This window comes from Poecilia latipinna, unplaced genomic scaffold (assembly GCF_001443285.1).
Source record: "Poecilia latipinna isolate Pla-1442-1.1 unplaced genomic scaffold, P_latipinna-1.0 Scaffold2778, whole genome shotgun sequence".
Classification (NCBI taxonomy): Eukaryota; Metazoa; Chordata; class Actinopteri; order Cyprinodontiformes; family Poeciliidae; genus Poecilia; species Poecilia latipinna.
The window spans coordinates 13499-41184 of NW_015115394.1; the positions used below are offsets into that span (position 1 = coordinate 13499).

A 27686-nucleotide genomic window follows, 5' to 3' on the forward strand; every position below is an offset into this window, starting at 1 on the left:
GTGGAAAGAACTGAAGGCTAAAACCAAAGATTTTACAATAAATTCTGAAATTAAATGGTAGCTAAAGCTCTATTCAATCATGTCGGGAGTCTCTGTGTAGAGTCCTGGGCTACCTGAAGATAAACTAGCCCTTTCCTTATGAGACAGATTAGTGTGGAGACAAAATCATTAATAAAAATCCCAAATCTATGCAGTTCTAGATAAATGAGGTCCACTGTAATCTCAGGACTATTAGACTAACAGCACACAGACTGTCAGATTAATAAGGGCCAGTTAACATCTGTAACCAGCAGTGCTAAGTGTGATCACCATGTGAAGATAAGTCAACTCAAAGTGGGACAGAGAAATGCCTAGGAGTCTGGTGTGAGGATTCCAACCTGAACTGTAACATCCAAATGAAAACAAAAGGGATTGTGGAGAATTACAATTGTGCAAATTTAGGATTCACATATGCAGTTCAACTTTGTGAAACTTTGAAAGACATTAACTCATCTCTCACCCACAGAAGTTTTTTTTTTTTTGTTGTTGTTGTTGTTGTTGTTCTACTGTGTAAGAATATAACTTGCACCTGTAACAAAGGGCAACTTACCTGCTGAACTGAATGAATTTAGATCAGTTGCTTTTACTTCACAATTAGTGAAGTATTTTGAATAAAATTTTGTTCTGCAACACCTACGATGGTGTATCGGGCTTACTTGACCCAGTGCAGTTTGCCTCTTGCCTAATTGGAACTATGGAAGACAGCTCTACCTTGGAAAAACAAACAAATCTCTTTAAATTAACCATTTAAGTTTTTATGTAAGCATCTTGAAAAGCCATTTACAATCGTAAATCATGCTTAAAACTGGATCACTAATATTTATCAAAGAACAGTTCTGCATACTGTAATAAGTCTGATTAATGCCAAATTTATCAGCTCAAAAGCACAGAAAAACTTTGCATAGATGCCACACCAGTATGAGTTCTTATAAAAGCCCTCACCTGTGCCTCACTGCTCGTCGCTTGCATCGCCTTTTCAGCGTTCTTACTTAGTCTCTTTCCAACAGTGCCTTGGTAACTGTGTGCCTCTTCTTGTGTCACTCTCTCCTGTTTCAGGCTTTTGTCTGTGTAGAAGACAGAAAAAAAATACACCTCACTCAACACACGAAGGGCCAAGTAGTTTTAAGAACGATCTAATGATCTTAAAACACTTTTAAATCAATTATGAAGTTAGAATATTTTTAAATATCTTGTATCAGGGTTTGCGTCTCTGCACGATGTTTTGTTAGTTACCACACGGTAACATCTGAGGTATCCCTCACTCTGTAGGGCTTTTTTTTTTTTTTTAAACCAGGCAAACTAATCAACTAACTAGAAAAGGTAGCATTGTAAATGTTATGGAAATTTCATTATCAAAGAATGACAAGCCGTTTCAATAATAAGAGAAAGATTAATCTTTGTCTTTAAGTTTCTTTATTCGAAGGCAAAAGCGTTCAAAGACCCCTCTCCTTAGCGCAGTCAGGGGAAGAGCCCTGGACAACATACACCACATCGTTATATAGTCACAGCAAGGAAAGGACCCACCCAAAGTCTGATCTTATCTCTATTGCCACAAACACAATCCTGACCCCCGAAGAAACTTCAGAAGAAACTTCTAATTCTTCTTTGTCAGTTAGTCATGGGTTCAGGTCAAACAAGGGTACAAACTACAGTCCACACACGTCAGTCCTTTAAGACAATTACCAGATCAAGCATTTTACCCAAGATGTCTTCAGGTCTCTTCTGCTATCACAACTGTGCAAACATCTAAACATTGTCTGCAAACTTATTTAATGGACAAACACAGACTGAAAACAAAATTTTCTATTACATCAACAGTTGACAGATATTCCACTCTCAAGTCTGGGATGAGCAACAACAGATTAAAATAACAAGCAAATCCTGCAGTAATTTTCAGATTTAAAAAAAAAAAGCAATAATACTACAATTACAAGGATTTAAACTTGTGGCTGACAGGGATTTGGGGCAGCTGAAGTAAGAAAATCATTTTAAACAATCCTGATTAATTTGGCCGCAGACTTTTCTATATTGTTAATGTAGAGTCTTTGAAAAGGTTGTCTTGTTTCAAAACCATATTGCAATATCCACAACACCTGAAATAGTAAGATCTGCATATTTTTTTATATATAGAACTGAATCTTTATGAATCTTTAGGTCCAATCCAGTCTCATTTAATTTCAGACCTTATCCACTTAAATTCAGCAAAGTTAATTGGATAATATTTTTTCTTCAGTAGTTCTGGATAGCCCTACTAAACTTATCTTTTAAAGTTTTCTGCCGTTTTATGGGTTTTATCTGGCCGCAAGCTGCGAAACCTAAAATTCTAATATATCTCTGTTCAAGCCAGATAAATCCCAAAATGGCTTCACAAAATTATTTCATAACTGAGGCTTTTTGTTAAAGTAAAGATAAAAGTAACAGAATAGAAAAATGAATAAGAACAATATAATTAAAATACTGTATATGAGAGCAGATATGATGGAAAAGAAGAAACATTTGACTGCTCACCAACATTTTCCTACATTACTTTTCTAATTTATTAGTCTGTTTCTCCTCCGACTTTCACCTAAGTTCATGATATCTAGATTATGAGGGAAACAATTACCGAAATGGTTCTATGCATTATGCTAATGTGTAGCATAAGGCGTAAGCAATACATCATAAATTTCCCAATAAGCAGTCCAGCCGAACAATTCAGAATCGCTGAACTATTTTTCTTGAAAACTACAGCTGTGCCACAGTTTCACCAAGAGTAAGTAAGCAAAAGTAAGCTTGCCAGTGCCTTAACCAAAACAACCAAAGTGGCTTTATTTACAACAATTCCATCTAAGCATGGATTAATATTTAGGAATTAATAATGTGAAAAAGAGACTTGAATGTCTCAATTTATCATACTGCCTTGCAAAACAGTAGATGAGGATCCTGGGCACACCAATAGATTGAAGCAGAAATCATTGTTAGTAATTGTTTCGAATTGAAAATCGATCTTGAATAAAACCGTGGTCCCCAAAATTAGAATGGACTAATGAGATGGTAAAAGATTCCCATGTTTGAATAAAAGGCAGTGAAGGAGCAGCCAATTTAGCACATCCTATAATCACTTATTTTAGAGATGTTGGAACAACTGTAAAGATTGCTTTCCATCTGTGAACGTTTCTAATTTTTGAGAAACTACAGTGGGGTGACTGATTGGGTTTATTTACCATGATGCATCTGAACTAGTGATAAAATAACTAAGATGACGTAGTTTTAGAGGGACATGAGAAATCACCCACCTGTCAGGCTTTTGTCCTCTCCGGTCGTTCTGGCTCTCCCGCAGTCAACACACATCTCCTTCCCGTTGTCTTGCCTATCTTTCCGGCGGCTCTCTGCCGACTTCAGCCTCTTCTCCAGGGATTCCACCTGCTCCCTACACCGCAGCACTTCCTCCACAAAGCTCTCCTCCACCAGCCGGGTGATCTCATAGATGGCAGCCTTGAACACTGTTTCCATCACTCCGGAAAGCTGGGACTGAAAAGACTGAATAGTCTCTGTCATTGTGGCGACCATGTGTTAAAATTTATAGCGGCTTTAACGCTGAGGGAGAGGGAAATGTCCAAATTAAACTTCAAAGCTCGCTGGAAAAAATTGCTGATACCAAAATTTAAAAAAAAAGGGCGGAAACTACTACAAATTAGTTTATTAAGCCAACCAAAAAGGCCGTATAGGTTTAATGTTCAGCTGATTTCCATGTCAGTAAAGCACAGCTAAATAAATTATCAGGGTAAATATGACTTGTTAGCCACCTAGTTTTTTACACTAACTTTAGTTTACCGCAAACCCATCATTATCTGAAACATTTCTTACCCTTTCGATACATTGGTGGAAAGAGTTACCCAACAACTTAACAGCTAGCTTATCCCTTAATAGAAACTGTTTATAATCGCAACTGTTATATTTCCCAGCACTATGAGGACAGCAGCCCGACTTCCTGCTTTAAAAAAAAAAAAAAAAACGGCTTCTTCTTCTATTTTTATGGCGGCTGGCAAACAACTTAATGTGCAATACCGCCACCTTCCAGATTGGAGTATGGATCAGATTTTCTATTACTACCATACATGTACAATTTTTCTATATCTTCTCTTTTTTTTTTTTTTTTTTACATTCAAATCAACAGTATTTTGCAGCACTTTTAGCAAAATTGCCAGCCAACTAACTACGATTCCGATCCGATATGGGGAGTGATCCATACTAATTTGAAAACTGAGTGAGTTATATCCAATATAATATATTGCCTTGAATATTTGTATGTAAACCCATTTAGTTTAATGTAAATACTTTAGATCAACATTATATTATTTTTCTTTCTTTGCTCTTTCTTTTGGTTTGTTACTTTGTTTGTAATTCCTTTTAATTTCTGTAAAGCACTTTGTATTGCCTTGATGCTGAAAATGTGCTATCTAAATAAAATTACCTTTACCTTTGTCAATGTGGTATTTGAGTGTGAACAAATCACAACTGTCTTTTCTCTAACTTCCCCCAATCCCATTGCCTTTCTATTAATTTATCTGTTATTATTTTATTTTTCATAATATTTAAATCTGGAATTATAATAGACATACCTACTTTATTATGTATCATTTTAGAGGCATTTGTATAGTTCTGAACATACTCTGAATATTTCCTTCCTACTTATATATTCCATCTCATTCCTTACTAATTATCTCCTTCGTTTCAGTAAACGAGGGATATTTTTGCCAGTCAATCAATTACAACTTGTCCAAAGATCAATGAGGGAATAATAGTAATACCGCAGGGCTAATTTGAAAATTATCTATTACTACATCTATTAATGTATCCAGAATTATCCATCCAAAACAATAACTTGTTTTTTTCCCCTCTTTTTCTCAACAAGGTTGAAGAGTAATATGTCGACGATGAGGTTCTCTACGTCTAATATTAGCCCAGTAAGTTATGGCTTGTTGTGCTTAAAAATACGGTTGCCGAAATGAGACCATTCAGTCTCCCTATCTGGCGGAGGAAATAAATGTGCGCATTACCGCCCCCAACTGGTCGAGTGTGAGTTAGATCGACAGTCGACTTCTAATTTTCATTTTATCCTTAAAATATATTTCATATTCTCTGCTTTCCTTGTGTTTTATTATAACAGAAGCTATAAGATAATTTTTCTTCCCTCAGGGTGATATGCAAGGTAAAAAAAAAAAAAAAATACGAAACAACTTTCTAGAGCATGAAAGATGTAATGCGGGTTACGTTTTAAATTACTTCCTTCTAAATGTGTTGTAAATTAGTGTGGTCATGTTCACGGTTAAACAGAAAACTCCAATAAGTTATTGTGATCAACATTAAACTCTTCAAGACTAGATTTTTGGGGAAAGTTAAAAAGTTTCACAAACGTCTTTGGATTACAATTCTTTTGATACGAATCAGAATTTTTTCTAAGGCTTGTTTCAAATTTGACAATGATAAATAAATAGATAAACAAATAAATAAATACTTATTTCACTAATTTCCGGGTGTTTGTATTAATAGGCTTGACTGAGTTGCTGTCGTTGAATTTATAAGCTTTCGGAAAACTTTTAATATAAAAAGAAAATCTCGTTATTCTGATGTTTTTCACGGTCCCACACTAGTGTCCACTAGGTGGCAGAAGACGGGATTATTTTCATTCACCGAAGAAGAAGAAAGAGGCGGAAGTAGACACGTTTTAGCCACATTGTGGCATTGTGTGTGTCACGGAATGGCGTGTCTGTAGTTTCGGAGGTTTACGCAAACTGAAAGGTAATTTGCTGCTAATATTGGTTTTAATTTATTCTGGTGGTTTAGGTCATTTAAAATCACAAATAAGGATGAGAGTTCGTTACCGGATATTAGCTCAACTCCAACCGTCATTTGATGTGCGTCACACAAAGCAGAGTCCGCGTCCTGTGCGTGTGAAGGAGCCATATTGGGTCAGCCGTTAATACCCTGTTTTTAATGCTTTCGTTCCACAGCTGAACTCGTCTGGGCACAAACGGAGGGGCCTTTAGGTTTTATCAAGATGTCGGCGGATGATTTTCAGTCGAAGTATGCCTCCGTCATGGAGAGTATGTTGAAGAGCGCCATCGCGGAGACGACTAAACTTTTTGAAAACATGGTGGATGAGCTGAAGGAAGAAATATCCAAGATCAAAAAGGAGAACGAGGACCTGAAAACGAGATGTTTCCAATATGAGACTGCCAAAAGCAAACCGGTTTCTCACACAGGAGAAAGTCACTCTGTTACAGAACCAGGCGATGCCTCTGAGAAATGTGACACTGCTATACAGTGTGGTGAGTAGTTATCTTTATTACATTAAGCATAGCGGAGGACTAGTACTACTAGTAGTAGACTGTGTTTTTGTCGTTTAGATTTTATAATAAGGCGCGGCAGAATTTCCACGTTATTTTGCTGGGTAACCTAAGCTCACGACCGTTACGTAATCGCGGCGTAAGGCCAATCTTATCAGGAGGGTGGGATACATAAAAGGAGGGAAACCGTACTGTGGTCTTTCGGTGTAAGGAACAGGTGAAAGCAAAAGCGATTCTGCAGCAGTCTTCTGGCGCTATAGCTACTTTTACTAATCACATGACAAATTTCCTCATACGTTATACATTGACATTTTCTCTCATTCTCAGTTTTCTATTTTTTTTTTCTTTTGTCTAGAGCGTAAAGAGATTGACCAACTAAAGGACCAAGAACAAATTAAAAAGTTGTTCGATATAGTGTTAGACGCTGGTTGTTTATCAATTTCCAACTTTATTATTGTTGTTTGTTTCGTATCCGACTGCATCTAAGTACTAAAGTCAAAGCAAACGAGCGGTCTGGTACAGGACATTTTGTACCGTTTTCTTACCCGCCTCGAGGACGTTTTGTGCCCACAGTAGCAACCACTAATTGAAGTAGTTTCTTAAAATTGGCTGTTACTAAGGAAGCGTTAAGGGACTCAAATATTTATCTGCAAAGGGTTTCTTCTTTATTAACTGGCCCAAACCGGCATAAGAACAACAATCGAAGGAAGCGAGTTGTATATAAAACCTTCAAAAATCACACAGGATTACGTTAAATTGTATTACATTATACCTTTGATTATTCCTCTGCAAGTCATCAAAGTACTTAACAAAGAAGATCAACTCACACGTTGTTTTTCATGGGTTCAAGTTATGGTCTTAAAAAGATGTATTATTATTATTATTTAGCTTTGTCATGGTATGTTATTTCCTTATCAAAAACAGTCACTTGATTGTGCTGTGAAATGGAAAAATATAAAATTCCAGACTTTAAAATTTGTCTACTATATTTATATATTTTTGTCAATTATAAAATTTCAAGTTTAACAGAAAAAATATTCAAAATATATTGCAATTAAATTAAATTTAAAATGATGTGCTTAAGAACATTTAACTCTTCAGTGTTTTAGAAATATTCTTGTTAAACCTGTAGCAGGTAACTTTTTAAATGTTTTTTTTCTTCCACATTTAATGATTCCTGCATAATTAAACTTATGCAGGAAAAAGTCACAATCATACAAAAAAATCTGAAAAAGGATGCAGTGTTTTGCCATTAACTGTCAACACTATAACTAGATAACGTTCAAGGGCATCACTTTTAACACAGATCAGTAAAAAGTTTTAATTAAAAAACATGGCAAGGAAGTGGGAAGTAGTTATAGTAGTTTGATTTTTGACATGTGCTGCATAATTTGGTGTTTTTGTTTTTTTTACTGTAACTAACCCCGAAATCAACTTTTTTTTCTTCCTTTTTGCTAATAAACTGTCTAAAAAGGTTAATTCGTACTCTATCTTTATGTTTTTGTGCAAATTTTGACATTTCATGTACATTTGTTTACCTCTACAATATTTAGCCTAAAACTGTCTCACTGCTGCCCCTCTTTAGGTCAAATGATGATTAAGTTTGTAAATTTTCCTATTGGGTACAGCAGAACAGCTTGGTACAACTTTGTCACAGAACAGGTTCAGGTATTAAAGCTTCTCACCCACACACACAGCCCCACCAGTGCTTGGTGGTAAATCAGTAGTTGCCACCAGGCAAGCCTCCCCGCTGTGAATGCACAGGCTAAAAAGTATGGACACTGATGATGATGGGTAAAAAGTTTCCCCATAATGTTAGGATGTTTCTTCACCATTAGCTTACATGTTGTGCGGAGGAGGCTGTGAGCAGGTCATACACGAGTGTGATTGAAAGTGCTAAGACCCTCCTCCTGTCTCTGATTGTTTTTTTCTGATCAGGAGTGTACATTTTCCACAGATCGCAGTAGAATCACTGAGGAAGAGCCAGAGTAGATAGTTTTTTTTGTTGTTGTTGTTTTTCTTTTTTTTTTTTTATGATTATCTATCTTATAATTTACAGTCAGGACATGGTAACAGTGGTAACAAGTTTGTTTTTTTTTAAAAAAAAAGGTACTGTGGTATTAACTACAAAGTTTCACACTTGTTTCATATGAGAGTGAGAAACAGACCCTCTTGTCAAAACTAAACACGTTTAAACTATATACTTAAAATGCACACTATATTTCAACTGTCTGGTTAAGTGTAAAGGACAGCATTCCTGCTGTTATGCTGTTATTTTTGCTTACTTTTTTATTGCTAAGATTTTATATTCCTGCTGTTCCATATTGGAACTTTTAAAGAGGTGCTGTTTTACTCTAACATCTCTCCTTTGTTGTTTATTTTCCGTTATTTACTTCTAAACTGGTCTCTCACTTGTTACAAATGGTTTTGAAATCTCGTAAAAATGTGTCAGGCTTCTGCTGTCGATCTTGGATGGTGGAGAAAGGATATGACTCACTACATGTTTTTTGTACCCTCTCCAGTTAGTCATGTGCTGAATTAAACTTATGCAGTACATTAATTGTTTTCCTGTTTCATATACTAACCACTTTTCTCTGAACACTATAACAATTAATGGAAAGTGCTAAGCAGCATGCTTGATAGGCCTACATTCCTCCTGACTGTATTAACCAATCAAAACTACAGTATGCTGTTGCAGACATTTTTGCAACATGATTTGGATATCTTTTCTCTTCATAATTGAAAGCATCCACAGTTGCTCATAAAACTCCTAAAAAACATAATGTTGAATTTGTAATGAGAAAATATGAGCAGGTTTTGGGGCTTTGAATTATATTACTCAGTTCTGCTAAAAAAAGGAAAAATTATTCTAAAGGCAGTAATGCATATTAACTGTGTTATTCAAAATTTTCCCAATTTTACTATTAATTTCAGTCTACCATGTCAAATTGTGTTTGAGTGTGAAACATACATCATTTTTACTGACGTTTTTATTCATGTTTACAGATCTTGTTCCTTGCCGAACAATTCTGGTGGAGGAATGTGAACCATTAATGCGCAGAGAACTGGAAAGCCATGGTCAGCAATGTAGCTATAAGTGGAACAACTACAGTTTACAAGAGCACAACTATGTCAGTTACAAAGACAGAAATTCTCAGATGGAGTTTGTAGTTGTCAAGGAAGAGGTGTGTTTTTAAACTTGGTGCTTAAGATAATTCCCATATTTTTCTTGGAAAATTTATCATTTGCTAAATTCCTGCAATAATCTCACTACCATTCTTCTCTGCAGTCCCAGGTCAAGCAAGAAGATGATGACCCTGAATTTGAATCAGGTGGGTGGTGGCAATCAGAGCCTGCATTTTTTTTATGTTGTATTCTCAATTTTTTAAGTATATTGTAATTTTTTTAAAACTAAATTCTCTTTCTCATTTATCATTTTTGTGTTAACCAGGTTCATTTGGGGCTTCTGTTGGTGAAGCTCCAATTGGAAGACCAAACGTAAACAATTCTTCAACTGCCCAAATAACAATACCTCAAAAAACGAACAACCCAGTGGTTTTACAGTTACCCTGTTTAGAAACTGAAAGTTCACAGGTAACACACAACCAGTCCACTGACATGCAGCATTCCTTTGTTATTTCACTTAAAGATGCCCTGAGGGATGATATTAAGGAAGAGTCGGAAATAGTGGAAGTGGCAAAACAAGGGCTCGCAACATCTGAGGGCAAACAAATCGATCCTCAAGTATGTCACATGGACAGTGCAACAACACATAAAGAGCAAATCCATTTAGAGTCTGCATCAGTCAACACAAACATGGCAGGTGAAGAATTAAACAAAGAAGTTCTTAAAACGGAAGATAATTCCAAGCCCAAATCTTTAACAGGTCGCAAAAGAGGACGCCCACCAAAGAAAACTAGGCAAAAACAAGCTCTTCCTACAACAGATAAAGATACAAAACACCAGGTGGAGTTAACACATCCTTTGGTGACTTCATCTGTTATGAGTTCATCAATCAAAGAGAGTGCAGATACTTCTTTGAAAGACGACATCATAGATGTTGAATCTTTGAGTTGCACCTTTTCCTCTGGAGAGCAACCCACATTTGGATTGCAAGAGCATTGCCCAGAAGTTGTAAAAGATGTGACAGCAGATAAAACACCAGCCACCTCATTGGGTGTACCACTACAAGCATCTTCAGGTTTGCTCAAAGCTTGCCAGACTTCAGTTAGCCTTCAGGATGCCTTGCTGCTCGTTGAAGCTATGAATCAGACAACTTTGGAAAAAAATGATCTCCCATTAAAAGTCACATCACAGCCTCAGATCACCTCCAGTTCTGTTTCTTCTGTGGGTTCCTTCAAAGCAGTAGTCGAGACCCCAGCAGTGCAACAGATGGCTTCTGTTGAAACTCTGACCTCATCTGCATCTGCCGATTTAATAGCTGTCTCTTCATCAAAAGTCGTAGACCTTCAAAATGTTGTCACACTACAACCGTCACATTTGCTTCCAAGCTGTACCACATCATCATCTTTGTCATCGGCTTCTGCTACTCAGACTGTCATTAAGTCACTTCCGCTTCCTCTGATCCATAGGCAGGCACCCAATAAAGGACCTCGTACAATAATTATTCTCCCAAGACCTTCTCTTATATCTGATATTGCCAAAGCAGGGTCTCAAACCCTACGTTCTCCAGTTAACCCAGCAACTTTGAACAAAAGTTATCTACCTCCTTCGTCTACATCAGCTACGCCTCCCCTTTCTTCAGTTCCCAAAAAAACTATTAAAGTTGTCTACAGGAAACAGGATCCTGTCATGTCTTTACAGTCAAGCACCATCTTTACAGATCATCAGTATGTGGCACCTCAAACAATAACTATTGTTTCAAAAACGATGCCATCTGGAGTCTCCAGAGAACCTGAGACAATTGCTCTTGCAGCAAGCCTGGATGACAAGGAACTCGTAGCTGCTGTTCATCCAGAATCATCAAAACGCCTGATGTCGGAGTTACAAGAATCAAGTTCATCTTATTCAGGTCATGCAACATCATCTAAAAACTTACACAGCACAACTGACGACCTCAACTCTTCTGGACAAATTAGCTCTAATGCTGAAAGTACAATAACTTCCACTCAAGAACATTCAGGTTCAGAATTTCCAGCTGTTGGAGTACCACCATCAGTGTCTTCGACATTAACCCAAGGTACTGAGCGCAAACTCAGAGCAGTGGTCAGATTAACTCGACTCCCGTTGTCCATTTCCACCAAAGAATCGGTCTTAATCTCAACGTTGGTATCAAAGGGTATTATCCAAGAAAAGTCATCATATGTTCATGTCTCAGATGAGGCAGATCGACTAACTCCTGATTTGGAACAGGACATGTTATGCAGTGATATGGAGGATGAACAAGAAGGTGCATTCATAACACAGGAGGATACATCTGACCCTCATGTTCAAATGAGTAAAGCTCAGTTTCTGGCCAAACTCTCTGTGTCACCTTTGGAAACTGAGGTAAGCTGTGCAATTGCATAGATATAGTGAAGTATTTCTATTTTCTTTTTGGGTTGTACTAAATTCATATTTTCTTTTTTACAGTCCAATATTAATGAAAGTTCAAATGCCAAAGGAACCAAATCCATTGTTTCCCGTCTACGTAGTCATCTGCAAGCTCATTTGGAATCAAAAAGAAGTTCGACAAAACAGGCTGCAGGAGAAGAAATGCGGACTGAGAACAAAAACAACAAGAAACCACGGCTAATTGCTCAAGACTCAACCAAAATACCAGCTCAAGCTCTTTATATTGTCTCTCCAAGTAAGCTTGCTTGTATGCAGAGTTTAGGACTGCACAAGGGCGGTGGTGAACTAAGCGATACTTCTAGAATGTCAGTATCTACAAAAGAATCACCTAATGTAGGTTTTAAGAAGCCTTGTTCAGGTAGACATAGTGTTATGAAATCTATATCTGAAAGTCCAAGGCAGTCGAGCTCTCCAAAAGAAAGTACAAGCATAAATATAACTAAATCAACTTCTGTGAGCCCAAAGAAGCCCCCTTCAGATGAAAATGATACAATTTCAGGAATCAAAAGGTCCAGCTCTGTCAGTCCCAGGAGACCCACTTATATAAGTTTTAAAATAACAGGAGATGATTTCACCCCTAAAAGTACAAAATCCAGTTCACTGAGTCCTAAGAGGTTAACCAAAGTAGCTTCTAGTCTTGAAAAGACAAAATCTAGTCCAGGTGAAAGCAGCTCGAGCCCTGAGATGTTGAGCACTCGAAGTTGCTCTACATCACCTAAATCCAACCCCAAGACAAAATCCATGAAAAGAGAATACAGTTCTTTCACTCCTAGGAGGTATATTGTAACTGCAGACAGTTCTATTACTGAGATAACTAAGAGTGAACCCGAATCCCCCAGTCCAAAGGGTCTTAAAATGGCAAAAAATGATCCCAATGACAGTCCCCCAATGGCTGTAGAATCCAGTTCTAAGAAACCTCAAGGCCATTGTGGTCGGAAAACAAACCATAAAGTTGCAAGTGCCAAGAAATTGACCAATGCAGCTAAAGGTAGGAGAAGAGTTGGGAAGAAACGAGGTAGCTATAAAAAGAAAAAGCTGGAGTTACCAGTGATTTCATCAGGGGTTGTGAAGAAGTGGCGAGCTAAAGTGTGGTATCCTCCTACGCTTCCGCCCAATGAAAAACCTATGACAGATATAATAAGGCCGCCACCTCTAAAGGTAGAATACAGAATTCCAGATATTCCCCTTAGTGCACCACCTATTGTGTCACCCTTACAGCCGTTGGCTGTCATCGGCAGGCATCTGCTGAGGAACCAGTGTGGAGAATGTGGCCGTGTTTTTAGCAACAGCAATGCACTCGAGAGCCATGTCAGTCTCCATAAAATATACCGGCCTTTCTCCTGTAAACTCTGTGGGAAGTACTTCCCAGACTCCAAGACTTTTAAGCGTCACGATCGGGTGCATCGAAACGGCAGGATTCACGTCTGCCAGCACTGCGGGAAGGGTTTTGTTTATCGTTTCGGTCTAAGCAAACACATCCAAATGGTCCATGGCAGGATAAGACCTTTTATCTGCCAGGTATGCGGCAACGGCTTCTACACCAAACGGGATGTAGAAATCCACATACGGATCCATACCGGAGAGAAACCTTTCCAATGCCACATCTGTGAAAGGAGATTTACAAGGAAAGTGGAGTTGAATGTGCATTTGCGGTGGCACAATGGAGAAAAGAGACACTGGTGTCAATACTGTGGTAAAGGATTTTTAGATTACAATAACCTGAAGAGACACAAATATACCCACACCGGGGAGAAACCATATTCCTGCCCACACTGCCCCAAGAATTTCTCTCAGACTGGTCACCTGAAAAAGCATGTTAAAACTGTGCATAAAAAATAAAACCGGGATAATTTAAAAAAAAAAAAAAAACAGAGGACCACCCTGTTCCTTTCTGTGCTTGCACTGTAAGAGATAAAATCACCTAATTGTACGTTTATTCAAAAGTAATTTTTTCTCGTTTTGTTTTGTTTTACTAATGACTTGATGCAAGCAGTACAAAGTTTCCTGCTTTAGAAACTGGTTTTATTTTCCTTTTGAAAAAGAAAAGTAATTATCTTGTATTATGCATGTAAAAGTTTAGGAAAATTAAACCAAAATGGCAAAGTGTATAATGTGAATATAGATGCATTGACGAGCCCTAAAATTTCAATAGAATTTGCACAAAATAGATGCAACTTTTAGAAGATAAGTTGATGTCTTATTTTTTTAAAACTGTTATATAACTGGCACAGTGTGCTTTTTATAGTGTAGCAAGAAAAAAACATTTGTTGATATATTTGCTGTTCGAAATGATTCATCTGGAATTTAAAGACAACGTTATGCAAACTTGTGCTTTTTCATTTTAAGGTGGGAAAGTAGTTGGCTTTACTTCATTTGTGAGTAACAATTACCAGATTTGTGGTAACTTGTATTTTCATTGCTTGCCATAGCTTTTAAGGAGTGCGTTATAGGAAAATTATCTTACATACTGAATGCTTTGTAAATTTCCAAGAGTCTGCATGTTGTAGCTCTTAGATACTTGTTTTAAATTATCCAGTGACGCAAGTATTTGACTCACTTTCCCATAACCTCACAAACAGTAAAATTTTTTAACGAGAATTAATGCAACATTGAAATTTGAACCAGCAGTGAACACATTGTTTATCTAAATATAATTCTTCTTTTTATTTAAGAGAATGTTTTTAATATTATAATTTGTTTCATTATGTAGCTTTGTCCGACTTATTGTTTGACCGTTGAATTGACTTGCTTTTACAGCAATTCAACACAAGTATGTAAGCACTTAATGTATCAACATCAGAAGAGCTGTAAATGTTTTTTGCTTTATTTCCTGTTTACACTTCTCATGGCAAGGATGTTTTATAAACGGCTTATAATTCACTTAGATATCAGGATATGAACAGTTTGAGCAGAAACAAAGTGTTCTGATATCATGTGTTAAGTTTATTTTGACTTCATGCCTTAGTTTAACCTTTTTGTCAAATAGGATAAAGAAGCACTTTGACAATGCTTCAGTGTCTGCTGACTGAGTTAAAGAAGAAAGCGGAAAAGTATTACATGTAATTAATATGATTACTCTTGCATTGCAAAAGTAGTAATATTTACTAATTGCCTAAGTTTTTTTTCAGTGCACAAGATATTAAAATGTTTTAGCAAAACGGACTTGATATGTAAGTTATGTAAGACTGCTGTATATATTGTAAAGTTACTGATTTCTGTCAATTTCAGATGGATATTTTGTTTGAAGAAATAATAAATGAAACATACAAAAGTCTTGTTTTTATGTTGGAATTAAAATGTATCCTTTTATCCTACAGACTTGGATTTATGCTAGTAGGTGATATAAAACTTGGAGCTGTGAAATGACTTCAGATAGCTTAGTAGGTATTTTGGACATGTCTCACCAACAAGGTATTAGGGGAAGTCCAGATCTGTCCATACCGACACTTCTTACCTGGAACGTCATTAATGTGTCCTCAGGAAGAGCTAGTGATTGTTGCTGCTTAAAACATTTAGGCTCGCTGCCTAGACCTGCTTCTACTGTTATTTGACTTTGGACAAGCTTACAAGAACAATACCTGTCATTTAGTCTATAATAAACACTCAAAAACCAGAAATAGTGAAATGCTCCATTTTATTTGGTAATACATCAGTTATTTGATGCCTTAACCTTCAGCGTATGTGGATTTGAATACATGTGTGCTGTATTTCACTTGTGTATATATAATGTACAAGATGTGGCATCTGATTCTCAAAAACAGATCAAAACGTTTTTCAAGAGGCTATTTGTTCACTAGTTTGAATGGACACAAAAGTGTCCAAATATCCAGTATTTGACTCTTAACCATTAAAAGTTGCATTGAATTTAATTCTGCTTAGTAGCAATGACCTAACTTATCCAGCAAGTTATTGTTTGCTGGTGCTGTTGCAGCACCAACAAGGTGTGTAATGAATCTCATCACAATTGTCAAAAGCAAATAGTTTTAAGTTAGCAAACTGCATTAAGTATTTATTAAGAGGCACAGAGCAGAAGTAGGCTTTTTTTCAAGCAGAATAATTAAAAAATATATACTTAAATTTTATCATTATATCATGTAAACTTCTTTAATGCCTTACCACAAACATAGATGCCAAAAGGCAAAGCCACAGTGGCAACGACAGAGTTGTAACAGGAAAACTGTGTGAACGAATGATCGAGTGGTAGCATTTGCCCACATTGCCAGCCTTATCCACAGCTACAATCTCGACGATCTGCGAACAGCAGGAGGCGCTGTAGTACGCTTGGACGACGGAAGCATTCAGAGCGGTGTGTGTAAAATTCCCATTGCCTTGAATCAAGGAAATGCTTTGAATCCCAGTGCCGTTTTCATCAGTGAAGTTGGCAGAGAGCTCCCACTGGAAAGGTCCACATTTTGAGACGTCATGGGGGCAATTTGCCACTACGGTCGTCACTTCACACTTTGGCGGAATAAAGTCTGTGATCTGTGCAAAATGCAGAAAAAAAGGTGACTATTACATACAGTGGTTCTTCGTCATGTCCATAAATCCCTAATAAAACTGGGTTTTTATGATTAATCATTTTACTTTGGAATAAAATGCCACAGTGACAGTCTTAATCTTAGATTTAAAAAGGCACAGGACAGTGATTGGTCCAGAGGAAGCTGGTTCTATATGCCGTGATCTAGAAAGCCTAGTCCCAATGTTTATATTTAGTTCTTGATGTATTAAAAAATAACTCGGACTCAGTGATTTACCTCAGACACAAAAACTCAATAACTCAGAAATATAAGGTGGGACAAAGCCAATAGGAGCTACTCTGTTCTAAAATGGACTGGCAGCCAGTGGAGGGAGGTCATAATGAGATGTGCTCGTTTCTGGGAGTGACAGTTCAAAGACCTGGATCAGTTGAAATTTTAACACTGTTTTGTGGACTTTTAGGAACTGGAGTGGCCTTTAAAATCAGTACGGTATTCTAATAAATCACTATTTGGTTAGGTTTAAAAGTCTATTTCTAGAGCTAATGCAAATGTTTGGTGTGTTTGGTAATCCATGCAATGTAAGCGCAAAACTCAAGACAAACCAACTTGACCTAAAAGTATTTCAGTTCAGTATTTTATAATGAAAAATTCCCCAAAATGAAATTTACTATAGAATGTGAAAGAAAGTCCCTCCAAACACAGGAGATCAATATCTTTATTTAGCAAAGATAAAATGTTGAAAATTTGACTTTTTGGCCTATAGTTATGTTCAAATTTGATCTAAGCCTTGACTTTGAAAATCATGTTTGCTTTCATCAGCCCAAAGCAACTTTTGACCTAATGGCATTAGTTGTCATTTTTAACGTGGATGTCTTTTCATTTTTTACTTTTATACCAAACTTTCCATTTGTAAGAAAGTTTCATACAAGTGTTCTTTGCAGATGTTATTTGCACATAAATCAGAATAAAATCCTGTCTTATTCTACCACGCTTTCTTGGAGATCCTAATGAGAATATGTCATCTTACCTTATTGACGACAGACAGTCTCAGAACGGCATAATTGGAGTCAACGCCACTTGATGATTTGGCTTCAATAGTCAGAGTGACATCAGTGCCTGACTCTGTGTCAGCAGTTGGTGTAATAGTCAGTGTAGCATTAGCATATTCTCCACTTAACAAACTGAGCCTGTTAAAAGATGTAAAAATGAGTTTTAAAATTATGTTGAAAGAATTTGTGAACTGCAAGAAAGATAATTAATCATAGCATGGATGTACTCCAATTAAAAAGAGAATTTGCATTATCATTTTTTACAATTATCAGTTAAATTCTTAGTGTTTTTTACTTATATATTGATTGTTTTGCAATATTTAGGCCAAATTTTGCTGCTCATTTATTCAGTAGATTCCTATGAGTCTTAGATAGATGCTTGATGTCACATTAGAAATGTTATCCTCCCAACCAAAACCCATCATGTCAGTTTTATACAGGAACATTTTGAAAGAAATCATATGAAACAAATTTTTCTCACATGTTTGGGTATGACATAGGAAAGTCTCTGTCGTTTCGGGCGCTGATGGTGTATGTACCCCCTTCACCTTGGGTCATCACACTGAAGGGAAGTTTAAAAGTTTCTCCTGGCTCAACACTGCTTTCCACTGCAGCCTTGAGAAAGAATAATCACGGCACATTGTTGGGGATGACCTGTTTCTGTCTTTTCACACCAAAATATATTTTAATGTTCTTACATACAATACTAGGCACCAAGTGTATGTTTTTTTATTCAATTGTGAAAACTTGGTATACTACATATGATCAAGACGATGCATTTCTGCAGTTCAGTGTCAAATCGTAGCTGACACTGAACTGGCAATGGCTTCCTGTAGCAAATAGCTTTTAAAGGCCTTCTGTTGTTCTCAGAATGTTCACTTGCCTATTTTTTTTATTTTTTGCAGAATATGTTACCATGGTTAAATACAAGCAGGCCTACTGAGAAGAAGATGGGCTAAAAATGTCTAAAGGAAAACTACAAATTAACTTGTATAGTATTTTGCATAAACACTTTAAAACACTAAAACTCTGATTTGCTTGCTTGAAGCAACATTTTAAGATATAGATTATTGAAAACTTTCACATTTCACACTTCACATAACCTCATACTTTTAATCTGAATTCACTCTCCTTTTTATTGACGCCATCAGTCAAACAGATGTATTTGGAGGATGTGAAGAGATACTGCAAGAACAGACCTGGATATTAACTTTGGAGACGGACATCTGGGTGGTAGACTGTCTCTGAAATTCGCTGTTAGACAATGTGTCCGTTCCTTTCAGAATGAGCACAAACTCCCCCTCAGGAACAGCAGCAACTGTGACCAGGATCTCCCCATTGCCCATGTCAGTCATTGTGCCATTGGTTACAACCTCTGGACCAGACATTGTTACCAAGCCAACCTCTTGGATAGTTGTTGAAGTTGGACCTTTTCTTCCTATTACCGAGAGCATCAGGGTGGCAGGCTGATCTGTTATTTTATTTGAAAATAAATTTGTTTTAGTTTTGTTTTACCTGTAGGAAATTATTATTATTTCCTACATTTTCACTGTAAAAATACAAGATAGAGATTACAAATTTCTCTCATGAAGAACTCTAAACTTCGATAAATACATTTTAATATTTCACTTTAGATGACTGTACATGCAAAAAATGCAGAACTGTGCTGTGCACCTGCTCGTGGACGTCCACTGAGTACTGCATAGCCTGAGTGAGGTCCTGCGAACTTTTCGACAAAGTCATAGATAAAGGTAATTGTGCTCTGGCCTGGAAACAAAAAGAAAAAAAAATAGGATAAATTCAGAATAGATCAGGTGCATTAACTTCATTTAGGAGTAAAAAAAAAAAAGATGAACAAGTATACGGTGTGTGACCTGTGACTTTGAGTGTGTATGGCTGACTGGATTTGATATTGATCTGCCAGGTTCCTGACTGCTTGTCAGCATGCAGACGGATTCTCCTGAGGTTGCCGACTGCGTTGATGGTTCCCAGTTTACCACTGGCTTCAGTGTCAGTCTGGGTAACACCTATAAATGTGAAACATGCCACATTAGTCAGCATGGTTACTCTCAGAGAACAGACAGGCATTCTTTCAGTTTTATCTGAGATTTTCTTTGAAAGTGAGTTACCAGCAGGATTGGTCAATGTGAAAGTTAGTGATGTTCCTGTGATGTAGATAGTGATGTTTTTCAGAGATTCATCCAATGCAAAAGGGAAAGTCTCTTGCCCTGCAACAACAGCTCTCTGAAGAACTGTTACCTGCCGGAAGGATGGATAATTCATCTCATAGATCTTTAAACCAGTTCAATCACTTCCAGACTAATACATGTAAATAATCCTACCAGAGCAGAAGTTGAGGTGTCAAGGATAATATCTGTAGCCTGAGGGAGTTGGGACTTGGACACCTGGATAGCCTGGCCTCCAGATGCCAAAGCCAAGTCATTATAGTCTCCGAAGGAGGAACTTGCGAGAGACCGTCGCCGCCTACTCCTTGCCGTCACAAAGAATGAGACCTATGGAAAGGAGATCATGGAAAGACTAGAACCTCCATCTCCCTAATTGTGTAGACTTGCTATGCTTACGTCATCGTTTAGTGCTTTTCAGTGTTTACCGTTGACTTGGTGCTCCTCATGAGAGCAATGATTGTGTCTTTCAGGGCAATGTCTTTGGCTGCAGCATCAGTGAAAACATAGATGTTGGATGAGGAAGGGGCTCCAGTGAGAGCCAGCTGAAAGAATGAAAAGTTCAAAATGATGATTCACAGTTACTTTTAATGCTTCCAATAGGAGTGCACCGATTACAGTTTTCTGGCTGATCGCTTATTAAAGCCTGACCTGCTGATTCTGATTTTGGCAGATACCATTTTGTCTGAAATGTCACTAAATATAGCAAGAAAATCACTGTGTTGGCAAAATTGGGGCGAATATTTTCAAGTGCAAACATGCAGACATGACCTGGTGGGGCGGTCTGTCAGTCAAACCTCTCTCACGGGAGAGTAGAAGAGGACGGTGGCTGATTTTTGATAAACTCGGAGGATAAGATTGGCTCTTCATATATAAGTATCAGCCTATCATTGATCTCCCAAAATTAAGAAAGTCACTACAAATAAATCACCTGGCCGATAAATCGGTGCACTGCAAGTTTCCAGTTGACATTTTAAAACATCACAGTCAGTTTATGTACCTGAAGTCCTGATAGGCACATCTCTGGTGTGTCTCCACCACCTGTTGCTTTAAGCTTGGAGATTTCTCTTTTCATTTTATCAGCATCAGTTGTCCTGATCATAGGTCCAAACTCTACAAATACACGCATAATTGAGCCAAGCACAGAGACTAACCTGAAAGCATCTCCATTTAGGATTAGTAAGGTAAAATTGCTCATACCTGGGTCATTAAAGGGCACGAGGATGTACTCAGATGGTTCATCTTGTGTTCCCTTTTTGCTGTCAATGATTTTATACATAATCGACCTAGCTGCTTCAATATCATCTGACATGCTGCCGGTGGTGTCGATGACAAAGCACACCACAGATGAACGAGCAATCCCCATCATTCTATGAGAAAAGACAAGCATATTTTTTTAATTGCAAATTTTACTTTCAGGCAGTTTTGTATGCTGACATACCATAATAACCACCTGCCTAATGTGCTTATTCACCATTTGCTGCCAAAACAGCTCTATCCAGTCAATGCATGGGTTCCACTAGAGCCCAGAAAGAGAGCTGTGATATCAGGCTCCAAGATGTTAATAGCCAACCCTCTATGTTCTCCAAGTCTGAAGGTGAAGCCTGCATGTATTGAAATTGTCTGTACAGTCGAACTCAGAGGTTTGATTGACTTGAAAGTATGTAGATAGGGAACTTTCAAGCTTCACAAAGCATTTCTGAGCTATATTTACTCATCTTGAAGAATGGAGCACACGAGCCATCCATATCCCTTGGCTGCCCATGACTCCGAATTTTTGCTTGGGTCCTGGCAATCCCCACTGACTAATACGTAGGATTAAGCGTTACTTACTTTCTCAGTCAGTGATTCTAAGGTTATGTCTGTTTAGTGTATTGTCTTTTTTTTTTAATCTTTAAATCTTGCTATACCTCAAAAAGTCATGGTTGCCTACTGCCAAACGAATGTCTTCTAGCAGCTGGAGGCTGGCAGCTACTGCTGCATTTACAGCAGCATCGTGAAATTCCTTATTGTCAGAGCGGCGCTCGTCTTTGCTGATGCCTCCTCGAGGAACTTTGGTGCTGGTGAGATCAGATTCACCTCCATGGCTACATTTGCCTGAAACAGAACAGGAGGAAAAAGATAAACTGGATCATAATAAATACTTATCTGCGGAGTATTAAAATAACTTTTAAACATTAATGGTGTCTTCAAGAATTTAGATACAATTTGACTTGGAGAAAAGACTGCACATTAGTTTTTCATGCTAAGTAATATAAAGTATTTGAAGAAAGGAATAAAATTCTGTGCTGCCTACAAGATTTCTCAAAATGCATTCCTCTTTTTTTTTGCAGGACCATGTCAAAAAAGACAACATTTAGACTTCTATAAGATTTTTGCATGGTTGTATTCAGATAGAGTACTTACCAGTGGAACAGTGGATGTTCCACATTTTGCTGGAGTTACTAAACAACGAACTTTGATACATTTTTGTTTAACTTCCTTTCTACTCTTAGACTGGATGATTTGTGTTGTTTTAGATTTGTTGTAAATATTAGATAATATACCTTTAGGCTTTTGAGAAGAGAAGATTCCCATGTAGCCTGATGTGAGTTTCTTCTCTTTCAGGATGTTGGAGAGAATCTGATTAGGACATTTTCTACTGGCACAGTCACTGCAGGTTGGAGTGTTCACATCTGCACAAAAGAAAAAAAAAGATGGCTGTGGAATTTCACAATTTTTAAATTAAATTTTGTCAGATGAATAACTGTAAAAACACTTGCTAATTTACTTCATTGGCTAAATGGTTCTGAAGACTTCCTAAGCCACAAGTAAGCACTTTGGACACCTGAGTGTTTTTCAAGAAAGGATGACTCAGGCTGTCTTCTTTGAGACACTTCACCCAAATACCATAAAGAAAATGCCCTTCTTTATAGTATTTCAACACTTTTACCTGCCAGGTTCTCTAGGGGCAGATCTGGTCTTATGAGGTTGACATATGGTTCTGTGTATCCCAGTTCCACCCAGTTGCTGTGGCTGTAGAAATCCTGAGAATCAACATGAACATTCATGCCATGAAAAATCAGTTAGCCCATAAAAAATTGCAATGGCCATCTCTGCATCTCATTTACACTCATATTATAGCAGCCTTTTGAACTATCTTTAAAGCATTTAAACCTTTTTCCTCTTCTGACTATAGTTTTTTTTATATATTACATATAAAACAATTGAAAAAAAGTACTATAAACAGACATGCGGTATATGTACTAGCCTGTCTTATGTTATCATTATGAGCTATTTATTTTTTTATATTTAGTGTCAATTGACCCCTCTCACCTGTAGTGTGTGCAGGACTCTGCCCAGTGTTTCCCTGGCAGCCTTGAAGTTCTCCTTCTGAATGTTAGCCTTGATGGCCACTACGCCCTCAGTGATTAGTCCACGTCCCTCTAAGAAAGCTTCGGAGTTGAAGTGATGTGGCGGACTGGAGTTTGGAGGAATGTTCAATGCAAAACATTTTACTGGATGCGTACATTTTAATTCAAACTTTTTTTCACGGTATTTTTCTTCCCACTGTACCTGTTTACAAAGTCACGGTCCACCAGGCCGTTCTGGGTGTAGATCTCTTGAAGAGCTGAGTGGAACTTGGCACCGGAGACATCTCCTGGTGCGGTGGGACCCAGACAGGCCTGGACTAACTCTCCTGGAGAAGAACCCTAAAGTTCAGAAGAAGTCAAAAGATAATAATTAAGAGAGTGGATAAAAACAATGCAAGAAGTTAAATGGTTATTTCTCCTCTTCTTCATTGCAAAATTTTCATAATGTAAAAAATTAATTTTGGGGGAGAAGCAAAGGACCAGCCTGGTACATGAACTCCTGCTTTTTGCATTGCAGTTAGTCATGATAGGAGTCAGGTTTCTCTTTGCTGTCAAATGTGAGGTAATATTCTGAGAAGTCACAAAATGTAACAGAGACGCTTTACACTGTGTTACTTGTGGCTAGGATTGCGTAAAAGATTCAGGTTAATTATACATTAATCTGGATCTTTCTTTTATAAGATGATTGTCAGACATGATCTTACAGAGTGCTAGTTTGAAACAGGGAGTGGGTGTCTTGATTTCGTCTTTACCGAGTCAGGCACAAATGTTGTAAGCATCCTCTTAAATGCTCAGTGAGATTTTTATGAACTTTTTCAAGTCTAAACTGTGATGCACAATGGAACAGCCAACGATTTCAGAGATAAAAGTGGAGATTTGTATCGAAGCAGAGAAAAGGATATTTGTTGTTTTTGTGACTAAAATCAACACTGGTGGGGGGAAAAAACAGTGAAAATGACAAAGTTTGCATGTTTAAATTGAAGGATAAATTAATACAAAGACATTAAAGAAAATAACACAAACAAGAGAACTGTGACTAAACTAAAATAAGGAGTTATTTTATTGAGTCACTTAAGACAAAAACAAATACAAGGGCTTTCGGATGAATTTGAATATCACAAACAACCTTAATTTACTTAAGGAATTCAGTCCAAATAATGAAACATACAACATGCACTTCCATACATAGTGGTATTCAGGATTAAAACATAAAGTTTTTATTTGATATTTACAGTTTTGAGAAATTGAATTTTGGGTTTGGAAGATTATTAATAAAGATAAATAGTTAAAATGTCTTAGTTAAAATGTCTTAGGATGCAATAAGCTTAACTTTTTGAATAGAAACAATGAAATGGATTAATGCAATGTTTGCTGGTTTAATAAACAGTCTTTTAAAACCAAAGCAGCACATGAGCTAATTTCATAGGAGCTCTCTAATGTTCTTTTTGAAAATACATTAGCAAAACCTTCCTATCAGAATAATGAGTTTTATTAAGATTACTGAGAAGAAAAAAAGAGACTAGAAATTATTTATATACTCTTGCCTTTCTTTCTATATTTTCAACTAAGAGTTAAGAGGCTGCTTATACACACTCCTCATATGTTGATATCAAGGTAATTAGGGTAAAAATATTAACTGAATAAAGCAAAAACTGAATGTTTGATATGTGTGTGTGGGTGCATTCTCTTATTTTTTACTGCCTATAAAATGGACAGTAAAATGTGATGTCAGAGTCCTCAGTTTCTATGTGTTGACTAACAGTTTTAGTGTTATTGCATGTGCTTTTTCTTCCTTCCTACCGTAGGTTTGAACTCATGTCCGGCTGCATCAGCCACCACCCGGCACGTCTCTGCTACTTTCTGCAGCAGGGCCGTCCCAGTAATGTTGACATGAGTGGATGTCCCTCCCCCGATCGGAACAAAGGCCAGAGCAGGGGACATGAGAGTCAAAGTCAGCAAGACTGCAACCAGCAGTGAAGTCATGGCGTCTCTAGAGAGATAAATAAAAACCATTTCATTATTAAATATGACAGGAGTACGTCTGCATTCTGTAAGTCTGAATAATATTTCCTCATGTTGAATATAGAGAATGCAACATTTTTCAGAAGAGTAAATGCAACAGTTCAGTATCATTATGCAAGAAATTGTGACAGGAAAAATAAGCAAGGCAACAGATCTCTTTACATGAACAATATATATAGGCCTGTTTCAATAACACATATTGCTCAATGACAATTTGTCCCAGAATTTATTGCAATAAACAACGTAGTTGATTGGAGACCATTTTCAAGTAATATATCGGTAATGGCATTATAATGCAAGAGCACATTCTCAAATATCAACAAACTTTAAATTCTAATAGACATTTAACACCGGAACATTTTAGATATCCAAAATAAACAAAACAACAGAACAACAAATAATATTAATTATGAAGTCTTTGTAAAAGATTGTCCTTCAAAAAAAAGGGCTAGTTAAGACCAATGCATCAGACTTAAGTTTTTTTGTCTGCGAGAGAAAAGAGGAAAACAACAAATCATGCAAATGCAAATTATGGAGCTTGTTTTACTTTGTCATGCAATTAATTGATTTATTGTCTATTGTGACAGGCCTAACTATACAATCTATTTCCACAACACTAAAAGCTGTTCAGTTCGGAGATGTGAGACAAAAAAGAGACAGATACAGAAAAATCATTCAACCAGTTTCTGCTCACTGCCAACCTGGTATCCTGGTCCTTTATTCATTTCATCCTGTATTAGTTACTAACAAGTGTCTCAATAAATATGACCTTGCACAGAAAAAGAGCCACACAGGCAAAGTGATTATAATTATTCTTAATGTTTCAAATAGATATGAAAAACAAATATTTAAAATACATATATGATTGGGTGAAATACTTCATCCTTCATACCTCAAAGTGAAAAAAGACTCAAGAGTAAATCAGATGCTGTTCCTGTAGACTTGTGACAAATTATGCATTCTAAAATATCACATTACTAAAATTACTTTGGTTATTAGTATTATTGAGAAAAAGCAAGAGGTTCTGAAAAGACACATATTACTACAGAATCAATAAATTTTAGCTCATACCTGAATAATTTCCAACAGCAATGACCCTAGTTTCCTCCCCCCCAAAACGTAAAGTAGAGTTTCACTGTTCACAGCTTTATATATACAGAATTTTGCAATGACAGGGTGGAGATTGGTTCACACCTACATGACTAAAATAAGACTTCCAGGGAGCTTAGCTTCCTGTTTAGTTTGACTTCCTGACTTAACAAAACTTGATTCTGTCATCAAACTATTACAGCTTTGGGAATATTTGTAGTGTCGTGTAAAAAAATAATGATCGAATAACTGTGTACCCTTTGATTCATTAAATGAATGTTGTGAGTAAATATGTCTTCATGCAAAGCTTGAGACAAACATGGGGCATGTCAGATATGACTGATTTACCGAGGCATGCAGAAAACTGGATTGTTAATTTATTTGGTACACATTGGATTATGTATGGAAGGCTGTTTCTTATATTAGGCTTTGCCATGCTGTTCTAATTTGAAACAGATTTTAAAAAGCAAAAAAAAAGTGAAAACAAAATCTATTTTGGTTAATAATGGTTATAATTATAATTAATAATTAATATAATGGTTAATAACCATTAGGTGTCAATGTCTGCTATGCTCTAATAAATTATAGGATAGATAAGACTGGATAAGATTAATTTAGATAAAATAAGACAAGCTAAAAACTTTTATCTCCATAAAAATTGACATTTGGTTTTGTTGGTCCCATATGCAATTTTTAACTATCTAGTTTAAATAAAATTAAATGTAATCCATATTCTTGTTTTGTTACATAATTTAACCCTTTGGTTCTATTTAATGTTTGAAAGCTTTGATGTCTGTTTTATGAGGCTACTTCACTTGGTCTTCGCCTTTAGCTTTTCCTGTCAGGGATTATTGCAGTGAATCATCTGTCTCCATTTAGACATGACGTTTGCACCCTCTACCCAACCAACATCATGTCCTCTTGCACCACAAAAATTCCATTTCTGATCAATGATGGTTTTTATTTGTCTTGTTTGGTTGCAAAATCCAGATAGTCTTTACAGCTTTATGATGTACGAGGAAATGCAAAACTTCTTTCCCTGACCTAAAAATCTTTGGACAACAAGATAACAAGAAAATTACATCAGTCACAGTTTTCTCCTCCTTGGCTTGTTATTCCAAAGTACATTTCAGCAAAAGGTACAAGTACCCAGCAAAAGGGAGTGGAGCATGACTAATGGTTTGTAAGATAAAGAAATATATGCCGCCAGAAATTATATATATATATATATTGTGCAAGTTTGCGGTTGGCTTCAAGGGTGGTTTTCCACAGCCCCATCGAGTTTGCAATGAAGGCTCTTAGAGTCCTATTGATGTTGTACATCTCTAAGCAAGGTGTGTGGCATTGAGTCATAGGCTTTCTTGTAATCAATCCAAGCGGTGCACACCAACCTGTGCATCGGGTTTTGCAGTCTCGGGCAACTGTGTGGTCTACAAGTAGTTGGTGTTTAGCTCCTCTACTGTGTCCTCTACTCTACTGTGTCGTGCTCATGTATTTATCCATGTGTCCGCTTATCTTAGCCGCTATGATGCCTGACATGAGCTTCCATGTTGTAGAGAGACAGGTTATT

General features: G+C 36.9%; 3 protein-coding genes across 7 annotated transcripts in view; 1 reads left to right on the forward strand and 2 right to left on the reverse strand.

Annotated features, from left to right (window-relative positions):
• LOC106939125 (zinc finger protein with KRAB and SCAN domains 1) overlaps window positions 1-4040 on the reverse strand; it is a 10346-nt gene extending 6306 nt beyond the window's left edge. Inside the window, exons 1-3 of one of the 2 annotated variants that reach the window (XM_015021430.1) lie at window positions 3886-4040; window positions 3315-3615; window positions 982-1103 (exon numbers count right to left, since the gene is read on the reverse strand). In XM_015021430.1, the coding sequence (XP_014876916.1) occupies window positions 982-1103; window positions 3315-3588 (396 nt within the window). In that variant the 5' untranslated portion in view covers window positions 3589-3615; window positions 3886-4040. Of the gene's footprint in view, window positions 1-981; window positions 1104-3314 lie in introns of both variants that reach the window. The other variant, XM_015021428.1, reaches the window with a different exon arrangement.
• A 1670-nt stretch (window positions 4041-5710) lies between these two features.
• LOC106939120 (uncharacterized) lies at window positions 5711-14605 on the forward strand. Of its 2 annotated transcripts, XM_015021419.1 has the most exons (6): window positions 5711-5820; window positions 6033-6350; window positions 9375-9553; window positions 9658-9700; window positions 9820-11876; window positions 11961-14605. In XM_015021419.1, the coding sequence occupies exons 2-6, from the start codon at window positions 6080-6082 to the stop codon at window positions 13779-13781; spliced, it is 4371 nt and encodes a 1456-aa protein (XP_014876905.1). In that variant the 5' UTR covers window positions 5711-5820; window positions 6033-6079; the 3' UTR covers window positions 13782-14605. The 2 variants fall into 2 exon arrangements, with proteins under 2 accessions (XP_014876905.1, XP_014876906.1); XM_015021420.1 differs by lacking the exon at window positions 5711-5820 and having other exon boundaries at window positions 5847-6350.
• A 954-nt stretch (window positions 14606-15559) lies between these two features.
• vwa11 (von Willebrand factor A domain containing 11) overlaps window positions 15560-27686 on the reverse strand; it is a 28273-nt gene continuing 16146 nt past the window's right edge. The window contains exons 1-18 of one of the 3 annotated variants that reach the window (XM_015021423.1): window positions 26099-26141; window positions 24806-24995; window positions 23208-23344; window positions 22968-23112; window positions 22585-22678; window positions 22199-22327; window positions 21563-21749; window positions 20853-21022; window positions 20653-20765; window positions 20081-20197; window positions 19812-19982; window positions 19599-19728; window positions 19344-19496; window positions 19144-19236; window positions 18669-18940; window positions 17951-18084; window positions 17448-17607; window positions 15560-16424 (exon numbers count right to left, since the gene is read on the reverse strand). In XM_015021423.1, the coding sequence (XP_014876909.1) occupies window positions 16047-16424; window positions 17448-17607; window positions 17951-18084; window positions 18669-18940; window positions 19144-19236; window positions 19344-19496; window positions 19599-19728; window positions 19812-19982; window positions 20081-20197; window positions 20653-20765; window positions 20853-21022; window positions 21563-21749; window positions 22199-22327; window positions 22585-22678; window positions 22968-23112; window positions 23208-23344; window positions 24806-24988 (2766 nt within the window). In that variant the 5' untranslated portion in view covers window positions 24989-24995; window positions 26099-26141 and the 3' untranslated portion in view covers window positions 15560-16046. Of the gene's footprint in view, window positions 16425-17447; window positions 17608-17950; window positions 18085-18668; window positions 18941-19143; window positions 19237-19343; window positions 19497-19598; window positions 19729-19811; window positions 19983-20080; window positions 20198-20652; window positions 20766-20852; window positions 21023-21562; window positions 21750-22198; window positions 22328-22584; window positions 22679-22967; window positions 23113-23207; window positions 23345-24805; window positions 25034-26098; window positions 26142-27686 lie in introns of those variants that run through there. The other 2 variants (XM_015021422.1, XM_015021421.1) reach the window with 2 other exon arrangements.

Excerpts from the sequence above, each read along its gene's own strand:
- LOC106939120 (XM_015021419.1), top strand. The coding sequence starts at position 6,080 with ATGTCGGCGGATGATTTTCAGTCGAAGTATGCCTCCGTCATGGAGAGT. Across the intron at positions 9,701-9,819 it reads TGACCCTGAATTTGAATCAG|GTTCATTTGGGGCTTCTGTT; the intron begins GTGGGTGGTGGC and ends TGTGTTAACCAG. Across the intron at positions 11,877-11,960 it reads TGTCACCTTTGGAAACTGAG|TCCAATATTAATGAAAGTTC; the intron begins GTAAGCTGTGCA and ends TCTTTTTTACAG.